Genomic DNA, 20,322 nt, shown 5'->3' on the forward strand with positions numbered 1-20,322 from the left:
CAGGTTAAATTACTTACTCCTGGCTCATTCCATGAGTTAGTAGAAGACCCAGAGATAAAATATAAACTCAAGTCTATATTATCCCTATCACAGTACCCTATTTCTAGTTGAACATGTTTCTTTTTCTCAGGTCAAATTATTCATTTTGAAGGATTTATTGATTTATTGATTTATTGATTGAAATGGAGTCTCACTCTGTCACCCAGGCTGGAGTGCAGTGGCACAATATTGGCTCACTGCAACCTCCTCCTCCCAAGTACAAGTGATTCTTCTGCCTCAGCCTCCTGAGTAGCTGGGATTATAGGTGCCCACCACCATGCCTGGCTAATTTTTTTTTTTATATTAGAAGCAGGGTTTCACCATGTTGGCCAGGCTGGTCACAAACTCCTAACCTCAAGTGATCCACCTGCCTTGACCTCCCAAAGTGCTGGGATTATAGGTGTGAGCCACCACACCCAGCTTATTCTTAAGGATTTCTAGAGTTCTTCATTTTATTACATCTATGGCTATAAAGGGCTCCTCTTCATTTGTCTTCTTACCCCTCATTCAATTTCTGGGAAGTCTCAGATCCTTCTGGCATTTTTGACATTCTATAAAATATTTGTATGGTTTTGGGACATTTTTGTGGAGAGAGGGTAGTTAGGTGAAGTAATGTGGGTTTTCTTTTGTTGCTTTTTGTTTGGAGATAATTCAAAATTCTCATGAATTTGGAAAAATTGTTCAGAGAGATCTTGTGTGCTCTTCACCATGGTTCCCCCAAAGTTTCTCCAAAGGCTGCATCTTTTATTAGTATAGTACAATATCAAACAAGGAAATTTACATTGGTACAATATGTGTGTATAGTTTTACGTAATTTTGTCACCTGTAACCACCACCACAATCAAAATACATAATTATTCCATTACCAAAAAATCTCCCATATGCTACCCCTTTGTAGTTTGGTTGTGTCCCCACTCAAATCTCCTCTTGAATTGTAACTCCCACAATTCCCACATGCCATGGGAGAAACCCAGGGGGAGGTGATTGAATCATGGGGGTGAGCCTTTCCTGTGCTGTTTTCCTGATAGGGAATCATGAGATCTGATGGTTTTAAAAAATGGGAGTTTTTCACACCTGTAATCCCAGCACTTTGGGAGACTGAGGCGGGCAGATCACAAGGTCAGGAGATCAAGACCAACGTAGCTAACATGGTGAAACTCTGTCTCTACTAAAAATACAAAAAAAAAAAAAAAATAGCTGGCCATGGTGGTGGGTGCCTGTAGTCCCAGCTACTCAGGAGGCTGAGACAGGAGAATAGCATGAACCCAGGAGGCGGAGCTTGCAGTGAGCCGAGATCGTGCCACTGCACTCCAGCCTGGGTGACAGAGTGAGACTCTGTATTAAAGAAAAAGAAAGAAAAAGAAAAAAAAAAATTGGGAGTTTCCCTGCACAAACTCTCTCTTTGCCTGCCACCATCCACGTAAGATATGACCTGCTCCTCTTTGTCTTCCTTCATGATTGTGAGGCCTCCCCAGGCATGTGGAGGCCTTTAAATCTCTTAAGTCATCAAATCTCTTTTTCTTCCCAGTCTTAGGTATGTCTTTATTAGCAGCATAAAAACAGACTAATAGAGTCACTCATCCCTTTTTTCCTCAATATTACATTTTATATATATAACCTATCACAGTCTACTGGTGTTGACATTTACCAATTTGAGTGAGGTGAAGAAACCCTACCTCATTTTAAGTCCTTTTACCTTTCCACATGTAATTGTGTTAAATATTTCTTCTACATATACTGAGAACCATGTCAATGTTGTAATTTTTGCTTCAATATAAGGCATATTTAGAAAACACAGAAAAAAGGTCTATAGTATTTACCTACATTTGTATTATTTTTGTTGTTGCTTCTTCCTGATATACCAAGAGTTCTTTTAAAATTTTCTTTCTGTTTGAAGAGCTTCCTTTATCCATTCTTTTAGAATAAGTCTGCTGGCAACAAATATCTTTAGTTTTATTTTATCTAGAATGCCTTGATCTCTCCTTCATTCTTAATGGATATTTTTGCTACATAAAAGGGTCCGGGTTGACCTTCTTTTCTTTTAGCATTTGAAAAACATTGTGCCACTTTACTCAGGCTTCAATAGTTTCTGATGTGAAGTCTGCTGTATTTCAGTTTTTTCCTATTGATAAGGTATCATTTTTATCTTATCATTTTCAAGATTCTTTCTTTGTCTTTAATTTTCACACATTTAATTATGACATTTCTTGGCATGGATTTTCTGTTTGAGGTTTGCCTGGTTTCTCAAATTTGTAGGTTTATGTGTTTTGCAAAATTTGGGATGATTTCATCCATTTTAAACATATATTTTTAGTCTCACTCTCTCCTATCTTTCTGAAATTCCAATGGCATGAATGCTATAATCTTTTGTTAGCATCCCATAGGTCTCTGAGGCTCTGTTCATTTTTCTTTTAAGACTGTTCTTTTCATTTTTGTTTACAGTGGGTAACTTCTATTGTTCCATATTCAAGTTCGCTTATTCTCTTCTCTGTCTTCTGAACTTGGCTATTGAGCCCATCCTTAAGTAGGTGGTGGAAAGTCACATTCCCCATGTGATCTGACACCATGAAGAGGAAGGAGGGAATTTCATTCACCCAGCAGAATGAAAGTCCTGTTTATTTTTTTCTGACACCACCTATTGGGGAGTGGGACGGTGGCAAAGACAAAAGTCTATGCTCCCCACTAGCCCTTTGTTGGTGAAAGTAGAAATGTGGATGCAGTTTCTTTTTTTTCCCCATTGTGTTTGGCTGGAGTAGGTGATCACTGTCTCACAATAATCTCTCATGCTAGACTGCCCTTTTTCTGGTCCTTTATTTAGTATGAAAATATTTTGGGGAACACCTTTTATTTTTCTGTACCTGTAGCATTTCCAGGTTGCCAGCTTCTCCAGCAACTATTTTGGCATACATGTGGCAAAAAGGAAACCCACAGAACTCACACAATACCATTTCTTAGGTCCTAAGGAACCTAAGTAGTCTGCCCTCTTCTCTCCACCTTTCAGAGTTTTCTATGTTTGTTTCATAAATGCTGTGCATAGTTTTAGCTGCACTCTAGAAATAGAAGGAAGTGTGTCTACTCCATCATGTCCCAGAACCAGAACGTAATATTTTACCTTTTCTTTTTTTTTTTTTTTTTTTTTTTTTTGAGGCGGAGTCTCGCTCTGTCGCCCAGGCTGGAGTGCAGTGGCCAGATCTCAGCTCACTGCAAGCTCCGCCTCCTGGGTTTACGCCATTCTCCTGCCTCAGCCTCCCGAGTAGCTGGGACTACAAGCGCCCGCCACCTCGCCCGGCTAGTTTTTTGTATTTTTAGTAGAGACGGGGTTTCACCGTGTTAGCCAGGATGGTCTTGATCTCCTGACCTCGTGATCCGCCCGTCTCGGCCTCCCAAAGTGCTGGGATTACAGGCTTGAGCCACCGCGCCCGGCTTACCTTTTCTTAATTGCAGAAATATGCATTTTTGAAAATTTGATTTTATGGCATTACATTAATGCCAATATTCTTAAGATACAAAATTTAAATGAAACAACCACAAAGATCATTTTATAGCTCTTAAAGTAACCATTTTTTTCAATGCCAATTTTTAATGCTGTCCAAATTACAATAAAACTGATGCAGTGATAGACCAATAGCAACATTTTAAATTAGTACAATATTTTTGGAAAACATGTATAACAGGAGTTTACAGACATTAACCTTACAGTCTATCTCTTAGAAGCTGCTTGTAAAAAAACTTTTAAAAACCTAAAACCTATGTGGTATTTATTATCTATTATACTTTAGAAAAATATGGAAAATCTAAATACCCAGCAATAGGAATATGATACAGGAAATCATGATACATTAAAAAAGTAGAAATAATTATTATTCAAACATGGTGTGATTAACACTTAGAGAAAAATATTAAAATTTTTTTTGATACAATGTCAAATGAAAAGATCAACATACAAATGAGTATATACATTTAGTTATTTCTGTGTTAAATGTGTGTAAGAAAAAAACTAAAAAGGAAAATGTAAAATTAAAAATAGTCATTAGGTTTAGTGGAAGATACTGAATTAATTAATTTATAAATAGATATTTATTGAATACCTGTTATGTACCAGGCACAGTTCTAGATGCCAGAAATATAGAAGTGTATACAAATGACAAAATTCCTTACCCCTATGGTGCTTACTTTGCAATAGAGGGGGAGCCAGGTAATAAAATAAATAATACATTATAGTTTGTTGGATGTTAATAAGTGCAATGTAAAAAATAAGACAGAAAAAGAGAATAGGTATGTGTGGAACAGAGGGTGTAATTTAATTTTAAATGTATGACTTTTTTAGCTGTGAGAAAAAATTAAGTATGACTTTGTTTTACAAAATATTAATTTATAAATTTATAATTTCTCAAGTGAAATATACATTTTTGTTTTTAATAATAGAGTAAAGCCCCCATTATTTCAGAAAAGACACCGTTAATTTCAAAATTTTAAAATTTTGACAGGAGCAAGGCTAAACATTACTACATTAAGACTTATAGAAAGTATGAATCTATTGCTATGTGTATATATCTCTATCACTGCATTTCATTCAAAGAATGTTAAAATTATGTTTACTTGCTGTCTATGCCATAAGCCTATATCTTTTTCATTTAATTTTGTAGCCAAATGTTTGAGAGAGCTGTCCATATTTATTGTCTCCATTTCTTCATACATTCTCCATCCTCCAACTCACTCCTTCATCCACACGCCCTGGCTTGAACTCCTACCACCCACCAGATCACTAAAAGTGCACTCACCAAAGCCTCTCAAGACCTCCATGTCACTACATGCTTTAATTATCTTTGACCTAGGTAGTAGTTGGCAATATTAGTCCCTCCACCCTGTTAAATACGACTTGCTCTTTGGCTTCCTGACACTACATTTTCTTTTCTTTTTTTCCTATCTCTGTGGTTAGTCCCTCTCATCCTCCTTTGTGGGTCTCTTATCCTCTACCTAGCCTTTAAATGTAGAGATTTCTCAGAGCCATATCCTAATCTCTCTTCACATGGCCTCGCTGAGAAATCACATCTTCTCCTACCATTCTGGTTATCACCTGTAGACAGATGACACCTTAATCTGTACTTCCATATTCCTCTCTTGAGTCTCTTACCAACATACCGTTCTGCCTACCTGACATCTCTGCTTGGATGTTTTCCAGGCACTTCTAGCTTAATGTTTCCCAGGCTAAACTCATCATCTCCCCTATCCAGCCAAATCTGCCTAAACTGTTTCTCCTCCTGTGGTCCCTACGTTCAGTAAATGATATCATCCCTTCTGTTGCTCATGCCAGAAAATCTGGGAACCATCCAGGACTCCTCCCTCTCTTTTACTCTCCACATCTAGTCAACCACAAACTTAAATTGATTCAATCTTCCATTATCCCTGAAAACCATCCACTGTTTTATCACTACTGTTACCACCCCAATCCATCATTAGCTGTAGCCTAAGGTATATTGCAAAAACACCCAAATACTTTTCATCCTCTCCAAAATATTCCCCATTCAGCAAGACTGATCTTTCTTAACTTTCAATCTGATCATGTCCTGCCCCCATTTAATCCTTTTAATTTATTTCCATTGTCATTATAATCAAGTCCTACTCTTTAGCTTGATTTTATAAGGCTCACCTCAATCATCTCTCCAATCACTTTCTCCTCAGAATGTAATGCTTCAGTAATGTTGGCCTTTTCTCATCAAAGATAAAATGTCCTCTCTCACTTTTTTGGCCTCCAAACACATTCTGTTTCAGCTCTCAGTATAGACAATACTTCCTAAGGAAGGTCTCTTATCATTGGTGTATATGAAGTCTTAAATGCTATGTAGCATTTAAATTATAACTGTTACTACGAAGTTCTCATTAAAACAGTTATCTACTAGAGTTACATATTTAATGTTTAGCATAGTAGACTATATGGTACGAGACAATGAAACATCTCTCTTGTCACTGCTATGTTTTAATGCCTTGCATAGTTTCTGGTTCATTTTAACCACTCAGTAAGCATTTATTGATAAGCAGGAGGGAAGAAAGAGAGGAGGGAGAAAAAGAACAAATAACAGTCAGTCTTGGGTGAATTACAAGAAAGGAAAAAACCAGGAAATTTGTTTAATAACATGCTTCACACTTTAAAAAGTATTTACACATTCATTTCACATTTGTTTCTTATAACAACACTGGGAGGAAGTATTATTATGTACTTTTTACAGCGAGAAAGCGGGCTAATGAAAGAGGTAGTATGTCTCATCATGTTTTTTCTTCCACCTGAAATCTCATTTCCTTAATTTTATTCACTTTCCATTCCTTGAGATATAGCTGAAATATCACCTGCTCCTTAGCATGTCTCCTTTTCTCGTCACGGCATTAATAGTATAATTTTTTTCATCTTCTGTAATCCCACTGCATGCTTTATGTGCTAATGATTCTTAGCACAATGTTCTCTACATTGTACCTATTTTTGTGTTTCATTTCAACCTCTAAAAAAGTAAAATCTTTAAAGAAAGAATCCTAATCATCCTGATATTAATCACCACAGGATCTAGCACAGAGTAGATGATCAATAAAAATATGTTAAATGGAGGCCATCTCTAAGATCTAGTCCAATCTTTTCGATCTACTATAATGAAAAAGCCAATTCGGTAAGTTATTTCAGATTATCCAAAGGCCACACAAGAGCATGCTACTCCTTGCTTCTTTTTGTCTCCTTCTTCCAACATCCCCATGCATGGAATATGAGAGGAACAGTAAACTTGGACTTATGTGGTTTCTAGCTGGTGCTGACACTTACTAGTTACATAAATACTCCCAGCCTCAGTTTCTGCAGAGGTGAAGATACAGTTCCCAGTTGTCTCGCAATGCCAGTTCCTAGCAGTGTCTACCACATAGCAATGAACACTCTTAAGAAATATTAATGATTTATGAGTCTTGGACACTGTTAAGAAATATTAATAAGTTATGACCATCAGAAACCTGATGCTACAGAGCCCTAACCACAATCCTTAAGAAGTCTAATATGTAAATAAAATAGGAGTCAACTAAAACAGGCAGAAAACTTCTGAATCTTCCAGCTTCTCCAGTGAAGATGAAGCTCTTCACTGGAGCTTCATCTTTAGCTCCAATGAAGCTAGAATGAAATTCAGCTTCATTCTAGAAGCTGAATCTTCCAGCTGCTAGATGTCTCCTCAAGGCAGAACAGCCTTGAGTGGCCACACATTTATATAATGGTTTGCCAGTTGTATCTCATGTTGATTGGCTTTCTATAACTAATTAACTACCAGTCTATGCTAAGACTTGAAGGCCTTGGTACCTGTTACAGCCCCCTATAAGAGGTGAAGAAGAATGTTTGTTCACCCTGAAAAGGTGAAAAAAGGGTGTTTTCCATATATATATATATGTAAATACACATATATATACACACATACATACATGTATGTATAAATATACACACACACACATACGTATGTGTATATTCCAAATTTTATATATATATATAAAATATCCAGGAAATTTCAGATTTCTAGTGTTTATCCTGAAGTAGGAATTTTTCCATGACTTATTTGGAATATCAAAGGAGGTAATACCCAAGGAAAGTATTACAAACTTTTTTTGTTATAGTGTTTGCCTTGGTTTTGGGAAAGCTAGAATTAGAAAGACACTGGAGAAGATACTATAAATTTGAGATCTACAAGGTATTTTTCAGGTTTGAGTTAGGCCATTGCTGAGATTCCTAAATTAGGATAGACTCCTTGGAGCCAACAAAATCTAATATTCTGAAAGCCCATAGCCACTTCCTTATCAAACCCTGGGAATATTTATGATAATGGCTGCTGGGAGATAGGTTCAGGTGTAGGTAACCGACTCAAAGCATAAAAGAAACTCCTAGACACAGAGCACCAAGGTGGAAGAAAGAAAGGATGTTCAAAGAATGTAGCAAGGAGAATAACAATTATGATTTGCACAGATTAGTTAATAAAAATTCTAAACATAAAATTCCCTTTTGGAACAGATCTTTTATAGCATATTCATCCTGTATCCCAATATCTAGAACAGTGCATAGCACATGAAGGTGCTCAATGAAGTCCTATGAAGTTAAAAAAAAATCTAAACATCTAGCTTGAGGACAGGAAACTCTGAAGCAATGTAAGTTGCTTTGTATCCAAGTTCTGGGGATGGCAAGGTAAAAAATAGGAGATATTACATATACAAACAATGTGATGTGTTATGGTACCTTATGCCTAAGTGGCTTAATAAACTACAACAAACTCAATTCTGAAACTTTAGGCTTGTTCAGACCATTAGAGGAGTCCAATGACTGGACAATGGCTGCTGCTGAGTGCCTGCCAATATTGCGTAAGAGCACCAACTTAATTCTAAAGCATCATAATCCAAATGCAAGGACCCATTATTTCAAAATCTTGTCAGGAGCCCTAGCAGAGAAGACACAACACAGTTCATGAGAAAAAAGAAGCAAAGTGAAATAATTCAGGCTTATGCATCTTCAAAAGCACAAAAAAGAACTCCAGAACTTAACACTTGGAAAAAATGGATGGTGATTATTGTTGCTGTACAAGATCCCAACACAGAATACGGAAAAAGATACACAATGTCATTTTGAAGGCCCTCATGAGCAAATCAACAGTGATGTCCTTTTACTTGCAAGGTTTAAAGTAATCATCTATATATATGCCTATTAAAAGAGAAATGATTTCTAGTATTATCTACTTGGGTTGGAACCAGAGACTCAAAGCAAAGGCCTATCCCTTGCCCAGAAAGACTGAGAGAAGGAGCAGCAGATTAGTTGATTTGACACAGGAAAGCAAAAAATCATGCCCAAGGAGATATTTTTACCTTTCATAAACAGTTTTTATTATTGTCATCAAATGCCTCTACCTTTATAAACCTGAGCTTCTCAGCCCAACATTTATAGAAAATTGCCAAGTATCATTTGGAGATAAAAGCACAATTCAATATTTATGAATTGCTAGTTTTCTATAAATATAGACATTCGGAGACTATCTTCTCACTAGTCATTAATATTTGAACAGAGATCAAAGCTATAACAATATTAACAATTCCTTGCATTTGTATAGGGTTTTATATAATACTATTAATGATAGATGCCATTTGTTGAGCACTTAGTAAGTGCCAGGCACTTTGCATGTAAATTCTCATAACAAATTCAGTTCATTTTAACAGGCATTCACTTAACACCTACTGTGTGATAGATGAATAGATTAATAATACTAGGTTTTTGTCTTTGAAGTCTTTCATTTTGTTGTACTCAATCAATGTTTGTTGAATGAATAAATGAATTAATGAATTGGCTGAAAAGGTATTATGGGGTAACATAAATAACACAAGGCACTCTCTTACTCTTTATGGTCTTAATAAAGTACTTAACTTTTCCTTGCCTCAATTTTTTCATCTGTAATATACGGATATTTAAAAGTTCCATTGCAAAAATGTGGAAATAGTAACAACAAATATAAAGCATCTGACCCAGATGGCTTTGTAGTAAGTGGGGTAGTTATCATTACTAGTATTATTAATATTATTACTATTATTATTACAATTATTAACCAATCCTATCCAACTCCCCTCCTCCTCACTATAGCAATGGTACAAATAGAACTTTAAAATACACACACACAAAACACAAAAACCATGCAAAGCAAGAGAAAGCTACTGAACTGTAGTTCCTAATGTCCTCCTAGGTTATTATACATAATCTATGCTTAGGCTAGGAAAAGAAAAGAACCAACTTTATTTATGTTTCCAAAGATACCAAGATAAAAGCCAAACAGGACAGGAAGCTTACCAAATAACTGTCTGTCTTTTCTCATAGTTGAATGCTGATCATTCCAAGCATAGGACCATATTTCCAACATTCTCAAGAACAGTACCCAAAGAATGGCCATACAGAAACCCATCCTCATTCTTCTCAGTGACAGTAAGTCTGATCCCCCGCTGTACAGCAGATAAACTTGAGCTCTGGGTAAAATTTTCTTTTTTAAAAGAATTATTTTTATTTTTTGGGGGGTCCATTAGTAGGTGCGTATACGTATGGGGTCTGGGACCAATTTTCTAACCAGGAAGGAGTCTCATTCTGTAGATCACTTACCATTTTGGTCTGCTGGTAGATTTCACCATAGGGGCCATCCCATCTCTATAGAGACTCTTGGTTTTACTGAAGTTAACAATGTTGAAAATGACCCTCTGAAAAAGAAAGAGGGAGAAGTTCATCTTAAGACTATGCAATACAAATTGCAACTTCCTGATAATTAAGACAGGAAAGAAGAAACAGGGTTAAAGGCAGCCATATGGACTAGCAGCCAACTGTATAGTGAGAATACACAGTGCTCATGAGAATGTAATGTGTTTGTGCCAGCTGAGCATAGTAATTATGCATTAGCTCTGGAACCTGGAAACTTGAATTTTAGTACCAACTCTACTGCTTTTGAGTTGTGTGGCCTTGCCAAGCTACTAAACATCTGTTTCAGTATCCTGATCTGAAAAATGGGAATAACAACAGTACCTACTTCATAGGACTCTGATGAGAATTAAATTAATATATGTACAGTATTTGGAACCATACTTGGTACATAATGAATGTCATATAAGTTTTAGTTACTATTAACTGTACCCTTTCTCTTGACTGACCTAGAATTTACATAGAAATAAATCATATTATCATCGGGGTAAGAGTAGTACATTTAAAGTTCAAAAACACTAAAAATAGTAACTAAGAACAAAATTGCAATTAAAAAATTCTACAACTACTTGAAACCCCTTTGACTAGAACTGGAGGATATATATCCTCTTCTGTACCCTCTTTGTTATTTTCTTCTAGGGGTCGGGGTACTAGGCTCAACTCTAATCTTAGTATACGTTTATAGCGCCATAGGTACTTGGGTAAATCTCTCCCCATCTCTGGGTCTTATCTTTAAAATGAGTGATTATGACATTCTAGATGCCTTTCCAAGAGGATAGTATAATTTTAAAAGATTGGATCTTTGTTTTAGCAAACAACTTTGTGGTAAGAGGGGAGGGAAGATTGTGAAAGAGAAGAGAAATGTGATAAAAAGACACTTGAAACCACTGAAATAGTCCAAAGGAGAGATGATGAGAGCTACAGGTAGAGCAGCCAGAATACCTCGAGAGAAGAAAAGATTTCAAGAAGTTACCACAGGTTAGCCTTTCTATCCAGGGACAGTGAAAAAACCAAAAACATAAAAATTCATGTATCATTTTATTCAACAAATATTTATTGTGTGAGGTATTATATAGTATCAAGTGACAGTAATTTTATATACTTTTTTAAACATTGGAAATATTCTCCTATAACCATAAAAAATAAATATGAACATCTTCATTTAATAAATGTAGAAACTATGGCTCAGAGAGGTTACCTAACTTGATTGAATTCATACTAGTAGATGACAGAATTGATATTTGAATTCAGGGGATAAACTGATAAGATGTCTATGATTTTTACTCTTGAGTTAATCACTAAGATTCCAAAATTCCATAAACCTAAACAAGTCTATTTTCCAGGGGCAAAAAATAAATTTAATGGTAATTATTCAAGTCTTTAAAATTTTGTTTTGTTAAAAAAGAGAAAATCAAAACTATTTCCTCTGACCTCATGTTTAGGACTATAATAAAATGCTTTGTCCCATGAAATAAGCTTTGAGGGATAACTTGTGTTTTCCTTTCTCCCAGAGACCCAGCCATTTACCCCATCTCTAGGCATTTTGGTTTCAGGCCTCTCTTCTATCATTAAATTAAGTCATCGAGAATGTCCAAGGCTGTTCCATTATTAATAACCTAGACCTGCCTTTTGTCAATTCTATTACTTCACTCAGGGTCTTGGCTAGTATCTGATTTAAAATCAATATTAAGGGGACAAATGGCCTTTGAACCTCAGAGGGCATAATCCCTCCCCCCCCACTTCTTTTTTCTGAGATTCCGGTTATCAGATCCATTTCCAGTGAACCTGGAAGCCATACTGCACTTTCAGGATCTAGATTATTGATAAATACAGAGAGAAAGCTAATAAAGCAATGATGTAAACATGTGAAGCTGGAATAAAGAAATGAGAAAGTGAAACATACACTGATCATTACTGTGTGCCCAGGAAATTTCCCAGGTATTTTAAATATGCTATATTATTTTCTTAATCCATTTATAAATAAAAGTTGTTTATTTTAGCCCAGTTTTAGATGTGAGGAAATTGACACTTAAACAAAGTGGCTTGTCCTCCAAAAATTCCCAACCTATTGGTAGAGCTAGGACTTAAATCTTAGGTGTTTTGACCATAAAGATCATACCTTGTCTATAATATTACATGGAAACAGTAATATCATTTCTTACCATTCCCTGTTCAAGTATTTTTTATGTTTTCCAGCCATTTAGCAACATCGCTTGTGGTAGAGAGATTCAAAAGTATATGAAAGCAGACAGTACAGGAAACACTGAATTTCCATATTTTATACTTAATCATTAGTTTTTACTCAAAATGAATAAGAAGACGTGGCATCCATAAGATAATGGTAACCACAACAATAATAATAACAATTTCTGAGCACACACTATGTACCATAATCTGAGTTAAGCACTTCATTCACATTAGAACAATGTTTTATATATTAGAATAACCTAGTTGTAAATTAGAATCACTCGTATAGGTTTTAAAATGACAGATGCTTGGGCCCCACCCTATAGAGTGATATTTGATGCATTATCTCATTTGTTTTGAGGATAATGAACTTTTTGAGACAGGAACTATTTGTCACCACTTATTTACAGATGAGGGAGTGGTAATGTGATTAAGCAAACTAAAACCATATAACTAATAAGTAGCAGAGCTAGTATTTAAACCAAGTCTGTTGCCTCAGAAGAATAAGATTACAGACTTTTTAGCCAGATACACTTGGGATTGAATCCCAGTTTCACGTTCTGTGAGTTTAGGAAAGGTAATTCTTCTTTTTTTTTTTTTTTTTTTTGGACATTGATTGTTTACATCCAAGATCGAGATGGTGACAGTATCCTACCACAGTTGTTTTAAGAATCTATAAGATTATATAAGTAAATCACCTGGCATATTGTATCTAGATCTAAACAGTTGTTCAGTATTTATTGAGCCTTTCCCTTCTCATCAATAAAGCCAGATCTTTGGGTACGTTACAATGTCTATCTTTCTTTAGATTAAAATTTTAACCTGAGCTTCTTGTTTCAGTAATATGGTGCTCTATCAGAGCTCTGCAAATAGTGACCACAGTACACTGTTAGTCTAAGAGTAGGTATAACCTTCAAGGCAGTCATATGTGAGGAATGGAGTACAGCCCATCCTGACCAAGGGGCTTATGGTGCTACTGAAAATGTGCAAGTTCCATTTCAGGTATAGGCCAAAGAGTGGTCCAATGTGGGTAAAGGTATCGTGAACAGCCTGCATGCAGTCCTCAAGAGAGGCCTTGATTCTCTGTCTTGTCATATATGCAATACTTTTGTCAAATCATAACTACATTTCCCATTTAATATTGTTCACGTTAGTTGCAGGGACTATTCTAATGGGATTACAACAAGCTAAAAAAAGCTTGTGCACAGCAATGAAAACTATGAACAAAATGAAGAGACAACCTCCAGAATGGGAGAAAATATCTGTAGACTATCCATCCTACAAGGGATTAATAAACTGAATATATAAGGAACTCAAACAACTCGATAGCAAACAAAAAAATTAAAAATGGGAAAAAGACATGAATAGACATTTCTCAAAAGAAGACATACAAATGGACAGTAGGTATATGAAAAAATTATCAACATCATTAATCATCAAAAAATGCAAATCAAAACCACAATGAGATATCATCTCACCACAATTAGAATGGCTATTACCAAAAAGACAAAAAATAAAATACGTTGGTGAGGATGTATAAAAAAAGGAACACTCATATATTGTTGGTAAGAATGGAAAGTAGTACAGGCATTACAGAACACTGTATGCAAGTTCCTCAAAATACTAAAAAAAGAACTGCCATGTGATCTAGAAATCCCACCACTGGGCATATATCCAAAGGAAAGGAAATCAGTACATCAAAGAGGTATCTGCAGTCCCATATTTATTGCAACATTATTTACAATAGTCAAGATATGAAATCAACCTAAGTGTGGATCAATGGATGAATGGATAAAAAATGGAACATTATTCAAAAACACATACACAATAAAATGTTATTCAGAAAAGGAATGAAATCCTGTCATTTGCAGCAACGTGAATGAAACTGGAGGTTACAACATTAAGTGAAACAATCCGGGCATAGAAAGACAAATATTGCATATTTTCACTTAGATGTGGGAGCTAAAAAAGTAGATTTCATAGAGGTAGAGAATAGAATGCTGATTACCAGAAGCTGGTAAAGAAGTTGGAGGATTAAGAGAAGTTAATTAATGGGTACAAAAATACAGATGGATAGAAGGAATAAGTTTTAGTATTTGATAGTACAGTAGGAAAATTATAGTTAATGACAATTTGTTATATATTTTAAAATAGCTAGAATAGAATTACTATGTTCCTAACACAGCGAAAAGATAAATGTTTGAGGGAGAGGGCAAGATGGCCGACTAGACTCAAACAAGTGGAATGGCTCCCATGGAGGGACTAAGATGACTGGTAGGCTTTAAACAGATCTTCAGAGGGGGCACTGAGAGTGGATGGAGGAAAGACACAGAAGCTGGGCTGAAGGGGGAAAGAGCTGGGAACCCTGAGCAGGTTACCACACACAAGAACTAATTTTTTTTTTTTTTTTTTTTTTTTTGAGATGAAGTCTCATTCTGTTGCCAGACTGGAGAGCAGTGGCACAATCTCAGCTCACTGCAACCTCCACCTCCCGGGTTCAAGCAATTCTCCTGCCTCAGCCTCCTGAGTAGCTGGGACTACAGGTGTGTGCCACTACACTTCGCTAATTTTTGTATTTTTAGTAGAGACAAGGTTTCATCATGTTGGCCAGGATGGTCTCGATCTCTTGACCTCATGATCTGCCCACATTGGCCTACCAAAGTGCTGGAATTATAGGCATTGAGCCACTGCGACTGGCACAGAACTCATTTTTTGAACCACAACAGCTCTGGGGCAATGGAGTTGCCCACTTTCGCAACCAGCCTCTGGAACTCTGGCAGGAGGAGAACCCTCAACCACCATGCACAATTGAGGTGGCAGGGAGAGCTGCTTTGAGAAGTGATAGAAGTAGCAAGCCAGCTGATGTGGAGCTCACAGGGTTTGGTTCAGGACCATCTCTAGTGGAGCGCAGCCAGGGACCACCTCTAGGCTTGACTTGGTCCCACAAGAGACTTTATCGCTAGAAGAACTGTTGGTCCTGATCTTTGCAGAACAATCTTCCATATCAGATGGGGCTGGTCCAACCTGAGCACCCTTTTGTCTGCTGGCCATTCCTGGGTCCCTGGCCATTCCTGGGTTCCCAGTCTGGCCATGTCTGCTTACAGGACAGTCTTGGTTTCCCTGGGGCCGCAAACCATATCTTCTGTGTGAGCAGACCATGTCTGACTGGTGAAGAGCTCCAGTGAGGCAGCTTCAATGGACATGCACCAGCTGCACACTCTTTCCTCATACTGCAGCTTCCCCTTGGCCCACGGCAACTCCCCACATCACTTTGCAGGTGTGTGGATGCATGGATGGATTTTGTTTTACTTGCCCTTCCACACACATAAGTGCAGTATGCTCCCTCTCCCTTGCTAATAGCGATTGCAAATGGGGGCTTGGTGGGCACAGAGCCAGCAAATTCCACCCCTGCCAGTGCCCCACCCTTGCAGTAAGACTGCTCAGAGCACAGTGGATCCTCTTACACCATTAGCAATTTCTCTTGCTTGAGGGGCACAGAGAAGGCACCCAGACCTGCGCCAGCCCCAGAACCCCATCCCCAGGCCAACACCACCTCCAGTGCAACCATGCACAGTCTCCAGCAGGGGCCCTGCCTCCTCACAAACTTCATTGTCTTGCTACTGTAGTGAATGCCTGCAGGGAAGCAGGCACCCCTGCATCTGCCAGCACTCCACTGCAGCTGCTGCACCTCAGTTCCCCCAGAACAGTGAACTCCAAAGCTTGAGCAGCTAGAGAACAAAGTTTGGGCCTGATACAAGTCCCTCAGAGTTAGAGCACACAGTCCAGGATTTGGGAGCTGAGTGTTGGCTCTCTAAAATCTACCAGAAACGAAGCCAGTTGGCTAGATCCGCCTTATACCACAAGCCCTCAAGGTCATCAAACAGGATAAAAAAAAAATCCAAAGGTCAACAACCTCAAAGACTGCAGGCCACAAAGATGAGAAAAATCAGTGCAATAACACTGAAAACTCAAAAAGCCAGTGTGTCTTCTTTCCTCCAAATGACCACATCGCCTTTCCAGCAAGCATTCAAAACTGGACTGAGATGGTTGAAATGACAGAAATAGCATTCAGAATATGGATAAGAATGAAGTTCATTGAGCTACAGGAGTACACTGAAACCCAACAAAAGGAAAATAAAAATCACAGTAAAATAATGCAGGAGCTGACAGACAAAAATAATCAGTATAGAAAACAACATAACTAACCTGATACAGCAGAAAAACACACTACAAGAATTTCATAATGCAATTGCAAGTATTAACAGCAGAATAGACCAAGCAGAGGAAGGAATCTCAGAACCTGAAGACTGGCTTTCTCAAATAAGACAGGCAGACAAGAATAGGGAAAAAAGAATGAAAAGGAATAAATAAAACCTCCAAGAAACATGGGATTATGTAAAGACATCAAATCTACAACTGACTGGTTGTCCCTGAAAAAGATAGGGAGAATGGAACCAACTTGGAAAAATTATTTTAGGATATCATCAATGAGAACTTCCCCAACTTATCTAGAGAGACCAACATTCAAATTCAAGAAAAGTAGAGAACTCCAGTAAGATACTTCACAAGAAGATAATCCCAAGACACATAGTCATCAGATTCTCCAAGGTTAAAATGAAAGAAAAAATGTTAAAGGCAGCTAGAGAGAAAGGTCAGATAACCTACAAATGGAAGCCCATCAGACTAACAGCAGAACTCTCAGCTGAAATCCTACAAGACAAAAGAGATTTAAGGCCAATATTCAACATTATTAAATAAAAGAAATTTCAACCCAGAATTTCATATCTGACCACATTAAGCTTATAAGTGAAAAAGAAATAAGATCCTTTTCAGACAAACAAATGCTGAGGAAATTTGGTACCACCTGCCTTATGAGAGCTCCTGAAGGAAGCACTAAATATGGAAAGAAAAAACTATTACTAGCCATGACAAAAACACACTAAAGTACACAGGCCAGTGACACTATCAAACAACCACATAAACAAGTCCACAAAATAACCAGCTAACATCATGATAGCAGGATCAAATCCACACAGATCAACACTAACTTTAAATGTAAATGAGCTAAAAGCCCCAATTAAAAGACACAGAGTGGCAAACTGGATAAAGAACCAAAACCCAGTGGTATGCTGTGTTCAAGAGACCCATCTTACAAGCAATGACACACGTAGGCTCAAAATAAAGAAATGGACAAAAATCTACCAAGCAAGCAAACAAACAAACAAACAAAAAAACAGAAAAAAGCAGAGGTTGCAATCCTAGTTTCTGAGAAAACAGACTTTAAACCAGCAAAGGCCAAAATGACAAAGAAGGGCATTACATATGGTAAAAGGTTCAATTCAACAAGAAGATCTAACTATCCTGAACGTATATGCACCCAACACAGGAGCACTCAGATTCATAAAGCAAGTCTCAGAGGCCTTCAGAGAGACTTAGACTCCCACAAAATAATAGTGAGAGACTTTAACACCCCACTGACAATATTAGACAGATCACCTAGACAGAAAATTAACAAAGATATACAAGACCTAAACTCAGCACTGGATCAAATGGACATGATAGATTCCTACAGAACTCTCCACCCCAAAACAATGTGATATACATTCTTTTCATTGCCACATAGCTCATAGTCTAAAATTGATCACATAATTGGAAGTAAAATTCTCCTCAGCAAATACAAAATAACTGAAATAATAACAGTCTCAAAGACCACAGTGCAATCAAATTTGAAATCAAGACTAAGAAATTCAATCAAAACCATACAATTACATGGAAATTGAATAATCTTATCCTGAATGACTTTTGGGTAAATATCGAAGTTAAGGCAAAAGCCAAGAAATTCTTTGAAATTAATGAGAACAAAGATATAACTTACCAGAATCTTTGGGACACAGCTAAGACAGTGTTAAGAGAGAAATTTATGGCACTAAATGCCCACATCAAAAAGTTAGAAAAATCTCAAGTAAACAACATAATATCACAACTAAAAAAGAACTAGAGAACTAAGAGCAAACAAATCTCAAAGCTAGCAGAAGACAAGAAATAACCCAAATCAGAGCTGAACTGAAGGAGGTTGAGACACAAAAACCCAAAAGATCAATGAATCCAGGAGCCACTTAAAAAAAAATAAAATAAAATGGACTGCTAGCTAGACTAATAAAGAAAAAAAGAGAAGATTCAAATAAACATAATAAAAAATGATGAGGAGTATATACCACTTACCCCACATAAATACAAACAACCATCAAAGACTATTATGAATACCCCTATGCACATAAGCTAGAAAATCTAGAGGAAATGGATAAATTCCTGGACACACATACCCTCCCAAGGCCAAACCAGGAAGAAATTAAATCCCTGAATAGACCAATAACGAGTTCTAAAATTGAGGCAGTAATACATAGCCTACCAACCGAAAAAAGCTGAGGACCAGATGGATTCACAGCTGAATTCTAGCAGATATACAAAGAAGATCTGTTACCATTCCTACTGAAACTATTCCAAAAAATTGAAGAGGAGAGAATCCTCCCTAACTCATTCTATGAGGCAGGCATCATCCTGATACCAAAACCTGGCAGAGATTAAAAAAAAAAAAAAGAAAAGAGAAAGAAAGAGAGAGAGAGAGAGAGAGAGAGAGAGAGAAAGAAGGAAAGAAAGAAAGAAAGAAAGAAAGAAAGAAAGAAAGAAAGAAAGAAAGAAAGAAAGAAAGAAAGAAAGAAAGAAAGGAGGGAGGGAGGGAGGGAAGGAGGGGAGGAAGGAAGGAAGGAAGGAAGGAAGGAAGGAAGGAAGGAAGGAAGGAAGGAAGGAAGGAAGGAAAAAGAAAATATCAAGGCAATATCCTTGATGAATATTGATGCAAAAATCCTCAATAAAATACTGGCAAAGAGAATCTAGAAGCACATCAAAAACCTTATCCGATACAATCAAGTAGGGCTTATCCATAAGATGCAAGGTTGATTCAACATACACAAATAAATAAATGTGATTCATCGCATAAACTGAACTAACATAAAAACCATATGATTATTTCAATAGATGCAGAAAAGACTTTTGATAAAATTAAACATCACTTCATGTTAAAAACTCTCAATAAACTAGGTTTTGAAGGACAATACCTCAAAATAATAAGAACCATCTATGACAAACCCACAGTCAACATCAGTATTAAATGGGCAAAAGCTGGAAGCATTTCCCCTGAAAATTGGCAGAAGACAACGATGCCCTCTCTCACCAATCCTATTCAACATAGTATTGTAAAACCTGGCCAGGGCAATCAGGCAAGAGAAAGAAATACAGGGCATCCAAATAGAAGGAGAAAGAGTACATCTATCCCTGTTTCTAGATGGCACTGTCCTCTCATCTCAGCCCTATCATCTCAGCCCAACTCCAGTAAAGTCGTGGGATACAAAATCAAAGTGTAAAAATCACTATACCACAAAACAGTCAATCCATAAGCCAAATCAGGAATGTAATCCCATTTACAATTGCTACAAAAAGAATAAAATACCTAGGAATACAGCTAACAAGGGAGATGAAAGATCCCTACAAGGAGAAGTACAAAACACTGCTCAAAGAAATCAGAAATGACATAAACAAATGAAAAAACAGTCCATGTTCATGGATAGGAAGAATCAATATTGTTAAAATGGCTATACTGCCCAAACCAATTTATAGGTTTAATGCTATTCCTATTAAACTACCATGGAGATTCTTCACAGAACTAGAAAAAAAAACTATTTTAAAATTCATATGGAACCAAAAAGACCCCAAATAGCCAAGATAATTCTAAGCAAAATGAACAAAGCTGGAGGAATCACACTGCCCAACTTCAAACTATGCTACATGGCTATAGTAATCAAAAATAGCAT

At 36.9% G+C, this 20,322-nt stretch overlaps 1 protein-coding gene across 1 annotated transcript in view; it reads right to left on the reverse strand.

The window, feature by feature from the left end:
- The window catches only part of AGBL4 (ATP/GTP binding protein like 4), a 1,451,937-nt gene that overhangs the window by 720,436 nt on the left and 711,179 nt on the right, over positions 1–20,322 (reverse strand). The window contains exon 3 of the mRNA XM_025357747.1: positions 10,178–10,272. Coding sequence (XP_025213532.1) covers positions 10,178–10,272 — 95 coding nt within the window. The remainder of the gene's footprint in view (positions 1–10,177; positions 10,273–20,322) is intronic.

Source organism: Theropithecus gelada, chromosome 1, assembly GCF_003255815.1.
Source record: "Theropithecus gelada isolate Dixy chromosome 1, Tgel_1.0, whole genome shotgun sequence".
In the NCBI taxonomy this organism is placed as follows: domain Eukaryota; kingdom Metazoa; phylum Chordata; class Mammalia; order Primates; family Cercopithecidae; genus Theropithecus; species Theropithecus gelada.